At 40.4% G+C, this 13,136-nt stretch overlaps 1 protein-coding gene across 4 annotated transcripts in view; it reads left to right on the top strand.

The window, feature by feature from the left end:
• Positions 1–13,136, top strand: part of ADGRV1 (adhesion G protein-coupled receptor V1) — a 627,077-nt gene that overhangs the window by 82,270 nt on the left and 531,671 nt on the right. For all 4 annotated transcript variants that reach the window (XR_012320105.1, XM_073678624.1, XM_073678616.1 and 1 more), the window contains 3 exons: positions 3,268–3,417; positions 5,723–5,818; positions 10,380–10,484. Coding sequence is in view for 3 of the 4 variants with exons in the window: in XM_073678624.1 (XP_073534725.1) it covers positions 3,268–3,417; positions 5,723–5,818; positions 10,380–10,484 (351 nt within the window). In the remaining variant the exon portion in view is untranslated. The remainder of the gene's footprint in view (positions 1–3,267; positions 3,418–5,722; positions 5,819–10,379; positions 10,485–13,136) is intronic.

Raw genomic sequence — 13,136 nt, 5'->3', positions numbered from 1 at the left:
TAGCCGCCATTGACTTCCATTGGACCACATAACATCCGCATGATTACATGTGCACATGCCTATATTATGCGATTCAATGTGCGGATGGTACCCGGGTCTGGAGAAGAGGAGACTCTCCTCCAGACCTGGGGTACCATAGTACCTGTTAAAAAAAAAGAATAAAATAAAAAAAAAGCTTATACTCACCTTTCTGGTGCCCCCCCCCCAGTCTCCTCTAAACTGCGCTGCTGTCTCCTTGGCTTCTGGCGGTGGTCTGCAAGGACCTTCTGTGACGTCATTTAGTCATGTGATGGTCACGCGACCGCTGATGTCAGCGGTCAGGTGATGGTCGCGTGACCATCACATGACTAAATGACGTCATGGAAGGTCCTTTTTAGAGCACCGGGAGCCGCCGAAGATACCGGACGCATCGCTAAGGAGACCCGGGGCCATCTGAAGGTGAGTATAATATATATATATTTTTTTTAACATTTTTATTATTTTTTTAGCTATTGATGCTGCAGGGGTCTCAGAGCAGCGGTCGCACGACTTTAGAGCACTATTAATTAACCTGAAGATTAATAGCATTTTTTGCATAACAGGTTCCCCTTAAAGGGGTTATCCAGGACCAGGACGTTTCTTTTTTTTTTTTAACTATGGCCCTATGAACTCGCAGTCGGGTAGTTGTTAACAACCTGCCTGTTTTGCCTGATTCCAATCTCAGAGGGGTCACAGACCTCTTCTGCAAGTGATTCAGCGGCTTCCGCTGATGTCAAGTCGCCAGAGCCGCATGTTCTCTTCCGCTCTGTTTTGTTGACGGGACGTGACTGCCGATGTCATGCTGATAGGCAGCGGGCAGCTGTCTGAAACAACTGGGGGAAACCGGCTGTAAATCAGCATGATATCATCTGTCACGTCCTGTTGACAGAACAGCTCAGAAGAAGAAGAGCTGCTATGTTGACGTGGAGCAGCTGAATCGCCGTCAGGAGCGGTCTGTAATGGGTCTGAGCTGGCACCGGGTAGAACAGCAGGTAGTTACCTCTTTTTAGGCTCATAGTAAAAAATGCTGGACAACCCCTTTAAACGCAGCAGATTTTCTGCAAAAAAAAAAATGGCTACAGTATTTCACTACGTGAGGACATCATGGCCATCATGTTTCAGCTGAAAATGCGCAGAAAAATCCACTGCAATATGCACACATATGACATGCAAATTTTGCTGGCAAATTTTGCTTATTGCTTCGCAAAGGGTTAAAACCGGAAAGAATTCTACATGAAGAATTGGAGGGTTTTAAAATCTGCACAGCATGTCAATTTCTTGACCAAATTTTTCTTTTGTTTATTTACTTTATTTAGCTAATGCTGGATTAGGCTGCTGTTTTTATGCACGCAAATCCACAAGAAAAAGTCCACGCAAATATGCAACATGTGAATATGTTCTAAAAGTGATTTTTAAATTGTTATTCCCATCTTCATAAATGGATGGATATTGTCGGGTTAGTCATTATAAATACAAGCAACTTTTACAATTTACTGTTTATTAAAATTTTCATCCGTTGTTTAGATATTAACAATTTTGTTTACAGTTCGTTGCCTTTGCGACCGACCACCTCTGCTAGACAGCAGAACATGCATAGTTGAAAGCAATGATTATCCTCAATGTCTGAGATTTGTCGTCTCAGCGCGGCGGGCGTAATGACCTCACTTCATGGCGCCCACTGCGCGGAGATGTGCGATGCTTCAGGCCACATGCTGAGGAGACCGGAGCAGCAAGAGACTGAGGGGAGGTGAGTATTTTTTTTTTGTAATCAATAACTACATTGTGTGCCGCATTATACTATATGGAGGCACATTATCCTATATGAAGTGCAATGGGGGCACAATATACTATATGGAGGTGCATTATACTTTAAGGAGGTGCATTATACTATATGAAGTGCAATGGGGACGCTTTATACCATATAAAGGGCAATGGGGGCGCATTTTACTACAGTATACGGAGGCGCATTATACTATGTGAATTGCAACGTGGGTACATTATACTACATGGAGGCCAATGGGGGCTCATTATACTACATGGAGGGCAATGTGGGGTCCATTATACTATATGTAGGGCTATATGGGGCCCATTATACTATATGGAAGGCTATTTGGGGGCCATTATACTATTTGAAGGGCTATGTGAGGCCCATTATGCTATGTGGGGGCTATTATAATATTTGCAGGACTATGTGGGGGCTGTCATACTATTGGACTATGTAGGGGGCCATTATATTGTTTGCAGGGCTATGTGGGGGGTCATTATACTGTTTGCAGAGATATGTGGGGCCATTTTATTGTTTGCAGGGCTTTGTGGGGGGCCATTATACTGTTTTCAGGGCTTTGTTGGGGGCATTATACTGTTGGGAGGACAACTGGGGCCATTATACTGTATGCAAGCAATTATACAGTTTGAAGGTTTGAATTGTTTGACTATCATACTTTGCGGACGGCTGTGTGGGGGTCATCATGCCGTTTGGGGGACTGTGTGAGGGCCATTATGCTCTTTGGAGGGTTGTGTGGGAGCCATTATACTGTTTGGAAGGATAGTGGGGCCATCATACAGTGTGGAGGGTTGTGTTGGGGTCATCATACTGTGAGGGCTGTTATGTTCGGACCATTATACTGTATGGAGGGCTGTTTTGGGGTAACAGTTGGGTCACCATACCTTGCTGGGGGAGTACAGCAGAGTCATCATACTGTGCGAGTGCAGAAATTCACTGTGGGGGTATCATGTTGTGTTTGGGGTGCACTTTTGTTGGCATCCTACTGTATTGGGGCAATGAGAGGGGACTCTCGGGGCTTCAATAGTAGGAAAATTACTGTGTAAGGGCTTCAAAGTTGTGAAATATGATCTTCTGTGACCCAGCCGAATATTCCTTTTTCTTATCGGAGGAGGGGGGAGGCACTTAGAACTTCTACTATGGGGACCCATGATTTCAGTGGTTAGTAAGCAGTAATATGTAAAAGTGTTTGTACTTACATGCACTATCCTACAATATACCAGTACATCTGTGAAGATGGAAATAACTCTTTAATGGCTATTTGGTTTTGGTTACAGGTAAAATTATTGTGTACCTGCATAACAATGCAGCGATTTAACAATCACACTATGTGGACATGTATTTGCGGTGCATATGTGCTCCAGTATTACAAGCGCAAGTGAGGGGATCTATGTAGCGGTATATTATAAACTATTGTGAATACTACGTCTCTCCGTGTAAACACATTTCTTTTACTTATGTAATAGCTACAAGAGGAAAATACTGGAGACTTTATAGCAATTGCTACTGCTGCATTCATACCCGACTGGGAGAGAAATCGAACTGTCTATATTTCTGTATGCGATGATGATTTGCCAGAGGCGGACGAGTTATTTCATTTCCTTTTGATATTACCGGTTAGTAGAAATAATATGATAAGTTATACTCACCACATGTACATTCAAGAAGAGAGGAGAGAGGCTTTATAAAATGGTCTGTTTGCTGACATTGTGGGCTATCATCACTTATTTCTGCAGTAGATTATTATCTACAGCAGCAAGAAAAATGCATGTGGAAAATTTCTGCTGCATGTGAAAAGGGGCATACATGCATTAACTTGCATGGCATTGGAGATAAATGGCACATATTTAACTCTTTAAAGCCTCCTTCACACACCCATATAAAATACGTACGTGTGCTGTACGTGTTTTACATGGACCCATTGACTTATTTTGACCCTTGTCATCCGTGCTGCCGGTAAAAGACGGACATATGCACAGCACATAGGTTTTAGAATTGGTACGTGTGGCATCCGTGAAAAATAACGGATACCACACGTACTGCAAACCCAGACATTAGAAGGGGCCTAAGGGTGTGACAACATGGCCTCTTAGACTCTGGTGTACCTGCATTGTTTTTGATATAGGAAGATGCTTCATTAAAAAGGCCGATGGTGTTTTACCTGAAGCTCCTTTTCTTACACCTTTTTAGACGTCTTTTGCCGTGATTTTGCCACCTGCATCTTTTTTTTTAACATCTTATATATAAAATAGTGGCAGCAGAAGAATGTTACAGACACTTCTTTTAAATTCTTCATCGCTTTCAAAGCCTGAAACAATTAAAAGAAGCGGCAAAAGATGGAACATGCACAGCAACGAATTTTGACATTGCTGTACATCTGTCCATTCTTTTTTATGTATTTTTTAGCCCTTTTTCAGGCAGGTACCTGAAGGAATGCAAATACCTTTAGTGTGTCTTACATTAACTTGGATGTCTACATGGAATTATATGGTCATGTTAAAAAGTAAGGATGGTAGCAAATCAAAATCAGATTCCAATTGCTGATCACAATTTCTAGATCGTCCACGGGTCCCCTTACCGGACTGGAAATCACATTCTATATACGGACTGTGAATCTGAGAGGTATTCAGCAGGCTTTAGGGGTATTCAGTGTACAAAAATTATCAGTTGGATCAGCCATAAACTTTAAATGAATGTGGGTCTCACCACTGGCCAGAAGTGAATTTGACCAGTGCGATCAAGCATCAATTTATCAGTTTACTTAAGTGGATACATGATAAATTTTGTAGACTAGAATACCTCTTTAAAGGGGTTTTCTGACCTTGGAATACAAGTCTGCATTCTCTCTTTGTAGCTGCAGACTTGTGAATCCTAACAGCACACAGTGTTCACACTGTCAGGATCTTCTGGTGCTATGAGCTGGCGGGCGCGTGACTGCAAGTATGCGATTTGCATACATGTTGTCCACGTGCCGACTAGACGTGTGCAGCCTTACTCAATTAAAGTGAATTGAGAGAGGCTGGACACGTCTAGTCGGAATGTGGCCAGGAGTATGCAAATCTCATATTTGTGGCCACGTGACCAATTGTTCCCGACGCCAGGAAATCTTGACAACACACTGCGCTCACTGTAAGGGATCACAAATCTGCAGTCACATAGAGTGACTGCAGACTTGTACCCCAAGGCTGAAGAACCCCTTTATGCCTGTGTAAGCACTGTCAACATTTAGCTTAGAAATCTTTGGAGACACTGACATCTATAACTAAAAGCCACACAGTGATGGCACCAGGGCACATGGGCCCTGATTAATTAAGACTGGTGTTTCGTACACCAGTTTTAATGAGGAATGTGCAGGAATAAGATGCGCCAAATTAATACACGCCACCTAATGAATTTGGTGCATCTTATGAGTGGCGTGCGCCATTAAAAGTTTCTGACATGTTGCTGTGACATATCACAATTATTGCAATACTTTAAATATAATTGTGACATTTACAAAGCTGCAGTCATTATTTTGTATGGTTATCCCAGCCGGTACTCCATATATAATGTATTTATTAATATGGCTATACCTGTGTGCATTACAGCGCATCTCACGATAGTAGCTTATAGTACAAGAGCAGCACAAATGTTACATTGTTGCCATCACTAGAAATGTTTAACATTGTATGGCCCCTGAATATTTTATTCCTTATTCCTTATTTCTATGGTGCCAGTAATAGACTGTCAGTGTGTGATTAATGGTCTCCTGAATACACTCATACACATCTTCTCAAGGTACATGACACTATTCCATACTGTCACCCTGGACTGTTTGCATTGTGTCTCCTTCCTTCGCTTACTTGTGAACATTACTTGACATGGGAAAAGTGAAGCATTCTTTGTGCATGAACTAATTATTTGTCGTTCTTTTGTTTCCAGAATCCTCCACCGAACACGAATCTCGGAGCTCAGAAAGTCGCCACAGTCACCATATTGTCCAATGACAATGCCTTCGGAATTATCTCTATTAATATGGTAGGCAGGCTATATAATTGTCATATGGAATACATGATATATTGTATACATTATAAACCAGATACTGAAATTCTTAACATTGCCTTTAAGTTTTGGTGAAGCCTTTGGTTGCAAGAGATCAGACTCATTAGGGGAGTGCATCAAGGTATTTGCAACAGTTTGTCTTTTTGTATAATTTGTTGCAATGTGCAACTTTGTGCTGTTTTACACCTCTCTTACCACTTTTTAAAAGTGGGTATAAAGCGGAAATGGTTAGTGATACAATTAAGGTTTAAGCCAGACTTTATAAAAACATCGCAAAAAGAGTTACAATTTTCACTTTAGTAAAGGGGGATGGAGAAGAAAGTGAAAAAAAAGCTTATGAGAAGTGCTAGATTTATAGATGCACCAAATTTATAAAAAATCGGGTGACATGTTTTGGCGCAAATAATGGTAAAATAGCCACAAACAAAACTGACTTTAAAAAAATTCCTTTGATAGTAAATCCACCCCCTTCTCCCAAATGTTTAAAATTGTTTGGGTAGTTTTCAATTATTTTCATATACATATTTTATTTATTGTTAAAATAAATATACCCCTTTATAGAGATTTGTAACTCTATATGCATAGATACAGAGTTACCGTTAATTAGACATTAGTCATATTTTGGCTGTCTGCTGCCACCACCAGGGGCAGACTAGAAGCTTATACTGTTTATACATTGATCTCAAGAATGACAGTGTATATCGTAGTACTAAAGCTCTGTATACATTACATTTATCAGCCATATTACAGGTACAGTGCCTTGAAAAAGTATTCACACCCTGTGAACTTTCCCACTATTTTTATGTTGCGCCCACAAACTTAAATGTATTTTATTGGAATTTTATGTGATATACCAACACAAAGTAGGAAGTATTTGTGAAGGGTAAAGGAAATGATACATTGTTTTCTAAATGTTTTAAAAATATAAATCTAGAAATTGCGATGTGCATTTGTATTCAGGCCCCTGCAGTCTCGTCATTTGGTAGGACCACCTGTCCCTGCATTTACTGCTGCAAGTGTTTTGGGTACCAGATTTGCACATCTAGATGCTGAAATTTTGTGCCCATTATTTTTTGCAAACTAGCTGTAGCTCAGTGAGATTGGATGGAGAGCGTCTGTGATCAGTAATTTTCAAGTCTTGCCACAGATTCTCAATGGGATTTAGGTCTGGACTGTGACTGGGCCACTCTGACGCATGAATATCCTTTTATCTAAACTATCTATTGTAGCTCTGGCAGTATGTTTAGGGTTGTTATCCTGCTGGAAGGTGAACCTATGGCCCAGTCTCAAGTCTTTTGCAGCATCTAACAGGTTTTCATCCTGGATTGACTTGTATTTAGCTCCGTCCATCTTCCTATCGACTCTGACCAGCTTCCTTGTCCCTGCTGAAGAAAAGCATATACATGTCAGAATAAAGAGTGTGAGATTATTCACACCAAAGATGATATGAAGCTTGAGTGTAGTCTCGGCCCAGAGGTGACTCAAACTCCAATACATGCTTCTGAAGATTTGAAAGAAATGTTTTAGTATTACAAGTTTGAGCATATCAAAGCCGTCATTGTTTTGTCTTTGTTCTTTATCATTTACTTTTGACAATCAGTTTGTATTAAATAAATTAAACATGATTGCCCAGAAGCAGCATCTATTGTAGTGATTCATGAATATTTTATTAGGGTTTAGGAAAGATAACAGAATATCACATGTAAAACATTGCTTTGCACTCTCAAAAAGATCCAGGATACTGTACACAGCTATCAATACATATTTGAAGGATTGTCCCCTTGCAAAGGAAAAGTGATCACTTACAGTGCCTACAAGTAGTATTCAACCCCCTGCAGATTTAGCTAGTTGACACATGCGGAATTAACTTGGCATTGTGACATTTGTACTGTAGATCAGCCTGGAAGTGGGAAATGCACTGCAGCAAATTTTGTTTTTGTGTTTTTTTTTTTTTTTTTTTAAAACGTTAAAAGTTAATTCAGAGTGTCATTTATTATTCAACCCCTCAAACCACAAGAATTCTGTTTGGTCCCCCTAAAGTATTAAGAAGTAGTTCAGGCACCAAGAATAATGAGCTTCACATGTGTGGATTAAAGATCTCTTTTGCCAGCCTTTTCTGACTATTTAAGACCCTCCCCAAACTTGTGAACAGCACTCAGACATGGTCAACATGGGAAAGACAAAGGAGCATTCCAAGGCCATCAGAGACAAGATCGTGGAGGGTCACAAGGCTGGCAAGGGGTACAAAACCCTTTCCAAGGAGTTGGGCCTACCTGTCTCCACTGTTGGGAGCATCATCCGTAAGTGGAAGGCTTATGGAACTACTGTTAGCCTTCCACGGCCTGGACAGCCTTTGAAAGTGTCCTCCCGTGCCGAGGCCAGGCTTGTCCGAAGAGTCAAGGCTAACCCAAGGACAACAAGGAAGGAGCTCCGGGAAGATCTCATGGCAGTGGGGACATTGGTTTCAGTCAATACCATAAGTAACGTACTCCACCGCAATGGTCTCCGTTCCAGACGAGCCCGTAAGGTACCTTTACTTTCAAAGCGTCATGTCAAGGCTCGTCTACAGTTTGCTCATGATCACTTGGAGGACTCTGAGACAGACTGGTTCAAGGTTCTATGGTCTGATGAGACCAAGATCGAGATCTTTGGTGCCAACCACACACGTGACGTTTGGAGACTGGATGGCACTGCATACGACCCCAAGAATACCATCCCTACAGTCAAGCATGGTGGTGGCAGCATCATGCTCTGGGGCTGTTTCTCAGCCAAGGGGCCTGGCCATCTGGTCCGCATCCATGGGAAGATGGATAGCACGGCCTATCTGGAGATTTTGGCCAAGAACCTCCGCTCCTCCATCAAGGATCTTAAGATGGGTCGTAATTTCATCTTCCAACAAGACAACGACCCAAAGCACACAGCCAAGAAAACCAAGGCCTGGTTCAAGAGGGAAAAAGTCAAGGTGTTGGAGTGGCCTAGTCAGTCTCCTGACCTTAACCCAATTGAAAACTTGTGGAAGGAGCTCAAGAATAAAGTCCACATGAGACACCCAAAGAACCTAGATAACTTGGAGAAGATCTGCATGGAGGAGTGGGCCAAGATAACTCCACAGACCTGTGCCGGCCTGATCAGGTCTTATAAAAGACGATTATTAGCTGTAATTGCAAACAAGGGTTATTCCACAAAATATTAAACATAGGGGTTGTATAATAATTGACCCACACTTTTATGTTTAAAATTTAATAAAATTCAACTGAGCAACATAACTTTTTGGTTTGTAAGATTTATGCTTCTGTTCATAAAACCTACTCTCGTTTGCAGTTTGAAGGCTCTAACTTATTTGCATCTTATCAAACCAGCAAAATCTGCAGGGGGTTGAATACTACTTGTAGGCACTGTAAGTGATTAATGGTGGTCCAACCACTGAGACCCTTAACAGTCTGGAGAACTGTTTCTAACAGCCTCATAGACAACAAATAGGGGCTGCACAAATGTACTGTTACAGCTTAATATCGACTGGGCAATTCTTGGTCACTCTTTGTTATGTCCAGAAAAATTAGTTGTTTTTTTTTAAATTCCAAATAGATGATTCAAAATTAATTTTTGATATATACATACAGTACAGACCAAAAGTTTGGACACACCTTCTCATTTAAAGATTTTTCTGTATTTTCTTGAATATGAAAATTGTACATTCACACTGAAGACATCAGAACTATGAATTAACACATGTGGAATTATATACTTAACAAAAAAGTGTGAAACAATTGAAACTATGTCTTATAATCTAGGTTCTTCAAAGTAGCCACCTTTTGCTTTGATGACTGCTTTGCACACTCTTGGCATTCTCTTGATGAGCTTCAAGAGGTAGTCACCGGAAATGGTCTTCCAACAATCTTGAAGGACCTCTGTAATTGCAAACAAAGGGTTTTGTACCAAATGTTAAGTTCTATTTTTCTATTGTGTCAAATACTTATTTCATGCAATAAAATGCAAATTAATTACGTAAAAATCATACAATGTGATTTTCTGGATCTTTTTTAACGTTGTCTCTCACAGGTGAAGAGTATATATGATAAAAGTTACAGACCTCTCCATTCTTTGTAGGTGGTTAAACTTGTAAAATTGGCAGTGTATCAAATACTTATTTTCCCCACTACATATACATACAGTAAATATTTAAATATATATAATATGAAAATTGCTGTTTGTTTGTTAATATGTGCAGAGCTGTAAGTCGCCTCCGTGCAATCAGAATCCATAGTGAAGACTATTATATACTGGACTTTGAACCTTAGGTCTATGCTCAGAACACTATGAATAAAATCTACAATCTGTTGGGCATAAAGTGATAGAAAGTGGACATTCGCTTTAGGTGTCTGCTTCTTCCTCTGAGCTAATTGGTCATAGCGGAAGAAAGCCTGGTATGATTCCCCAATTTACTTTTCTAAAGCTTTCTTAAGTGTCATTGTCTTGGTCCTTCTTGTTTAATGGTTGAACAGTTTCTAATATTCTACTCTGTTTTTTTGCGCATCAGTCGTCCTTCATCACAGTGAATGAGCCACGGGGTAGAAACCAGTCATTGCCTGTCATACTTCTGAGGGAGAAAGGCACTTATGGAAGCGTGACTGTGACTTTTGAGGTAAGATCAGCTTCATCGCTCTGAGAATTTCTTTTGACAACTCAGCGATATCGTTAAATGTTAAAACATTCTTTTCTTCATTGAAACTTTTTTCCTGCTCAGGGTGTTAGGAGTATTGTTTCAGAATTTACCATCATTTATTTATTTTACTCCATTATATAGCGCCATTAAATCCATAGAACTTTACATACATAATTATCATCATCATTATCATCATTATCATGCCATTGGGGCTCACAATATAAATTCCCTATCATTATGTCTTTGGAGTGTGGGAGGAAATTGGATTACCCAGAGGAAACCCACACAAACACGGGGAGAACATACAAACTCCTGACAGATGTTGTCAATGGTGAGATTTTACCCCAGGACCCCATCGCTGTAAGGCTACAGTGCTAACCACTGAGCCACCAATTCAGCTTTAACTATATAATCCACTGAAAGAGTAAAACCTCAGCTACACTGTATTTTAATAATGGACAAAAATTAACAAATCTATTTATTTCTTCTTCCTCACTAGCACCATCGTATTCTACATCACTGTACACACAATGTCTCCATTCACACCAGTCTTCTTCAGGGCTCGAGCTCTACTTGCAATCTCCAAGCTGGGTTTGTCTGCTCTACTGACTCACCCATAAAGCATACACAATCAAACGAGCCAAGCTTGCATGCTTGTTTCCAAACAAATGTTTAGGCAATTTGAAATCTAGACAAAATCAGGCGTCTCCTGGACCATTAGACTATCACATGAATGTAAATGTATACATATTAAGGTCTTAATTAAAAGAACATCACGTAAAAGGTTGTTTTCATTTTCTCAAACACTTACTGCTCCCCAGCCTGCTGTCTTCCAGGTTGCTAGAGGGGCAGGTGCTCTATTTTGAGTGACAGTTCAGGCCAGCAGCATCCTCATGCTTTTCTGCTTCATGCAATTCTCCTCTATGAGGCAGTCTTGCCAGATTAGTAACAACAGAAGCACAGTGGGACTTTAGCAATGTGACTAAGATTAAGAGCATCAAAATGTGTGCTCCAGAAACCCGTTGACCTCAGTACTTTACATGCAAGCTCTGTAGAAAGGAGCTTGTAAGCACTGCACATGTTTCACCACTTCTCTTACATATTCGCCAGTGCAGGACTGGTTGGAATGTGCTGTGAATAATAAGGTTATAAAATAAGACATATTAACAGGACAGAGGGGTATTTAAACAGCAAGTAAATTGCAAAGATGTTTTTTTCCCAAAGATACACACTTAAGATTAGTGGAATTACCCTTTAATTCAAAAGGTATGTTTAGTAGTGTGAATAGTATAAGGTTGTAGGTGGTAAGGTCTTGGATGGAGTGTATGTGTCATCGATGTACCTAGCTTTGGTGATGTAGGACCCAGAAAAGCAGTTTCCAGCATAGATCCTGCTGAGAGATTTTTTAATGGGCCTGGATTTTGGGTCCGGGTTTTAGGCATGGGCACTAGAGCTGGGAGGGATGGCTGTTCCCATACCTCCAGTTTCAGGCCTTGGAATGGCCTAATTAAGGCAGCCCAGCTTCCTTATTTAGGGTCTGTGTGGAGAGATGCAAAGACCTGTATGTGCTGACCAGGTTCTATCAAGCTCTGTGGAAAGCTTTTCGTTTCCAGTATCTTGAACGAGTACTGCTGTGTGGATTGTTTTGTTTATTTTCACCTTTTAAGCTAAGGAAAGGCTGTTTTCATATTCTATGGAGATTTATGAACTTTAATAAATCTACCAGTTTGCACCAAGCTACTTCATACCAGTACCTGCCTCAAGCATTGCCAGAGTGAGTGATCCCTTACAATACCAAGAACACGTATGCATGCTCATGGATAATTGATATACTGTTCAACACATGAATTCAAGCCCCAGTGCTGCAAAAAGAGCTACATACTGAACCATCTTACTGTCTAATATATATTATTATATGGAGAAAAAGAAAATTTCCCCTTGGGCTTGGAGCTGTAAAAAATAACAAACTAAATGATACTTACCAACTGGCACTCACATCGATCAGGTTTGGCCACTCATTAGTCTGTACTTACGTAGGAAGATGAGACATCACCGTTCCACCACCATCAGGACCGCTACGGCCTGTGATTGGCTGTAGGGGTCAGGTAACTTGACCAGCGCGCTATCAGATTTTTTTATGACGTGCTGCTCAGGTGACTTGACCACTGCATTCATTCACAGTCTGCAGTGGTCCTGCTGCTGGTGGAATGGTGACGTCTCCTCTTACTATATCAAACAAAATAATCGGTGAGCACAACCTGGAGCATGATTTGCAGTGCTAGTATTTTATACAAAGCAGGCAAAGCAAAAATCAAGACGGTACATGCAAACACAAAACTGCACATCCAGAATTCTAGAACTTTATTACAAAATAGAAGATAAATAGATCACAACAAATACCATTTGGTCAACCACATCCTCAAGAATTCTGTATCCAGATATAGTGCATCCCAATAAAGCCAATAATAAATACATGAGTCATATAAATAAAATATACATGTAATAAAAAAGTACAATGTAAACCTACAAGTAGTGTAGAGTACACATACCATATGAGGTTATAAAGTAAACCTGCAAGGAGTGAGCGATCAAACAGGTAATAGCAAAAACAAAATTCTAAACAAAAAGGTA

This window comes from Phyllobates terribilis, unplaced genomic scaffold (assembly GCF_046119375.1).
Source record: "Phyllobates terribilis strain yellow unplaced genomic scaffold, ASM4611937v1 Scaffold_1__5_contigs__length_1240528914, whole genome shotgun sequence".
Lineage (NCBI taxonomy): Eukaryota > Metazoa > Chordata > Amphibia > Anura > Dendrobatidae > Phyllobates > Phyllobates terribilis.
This window is presented reverse-complemented; position numbering and strand designations above follow the sequence as displayed.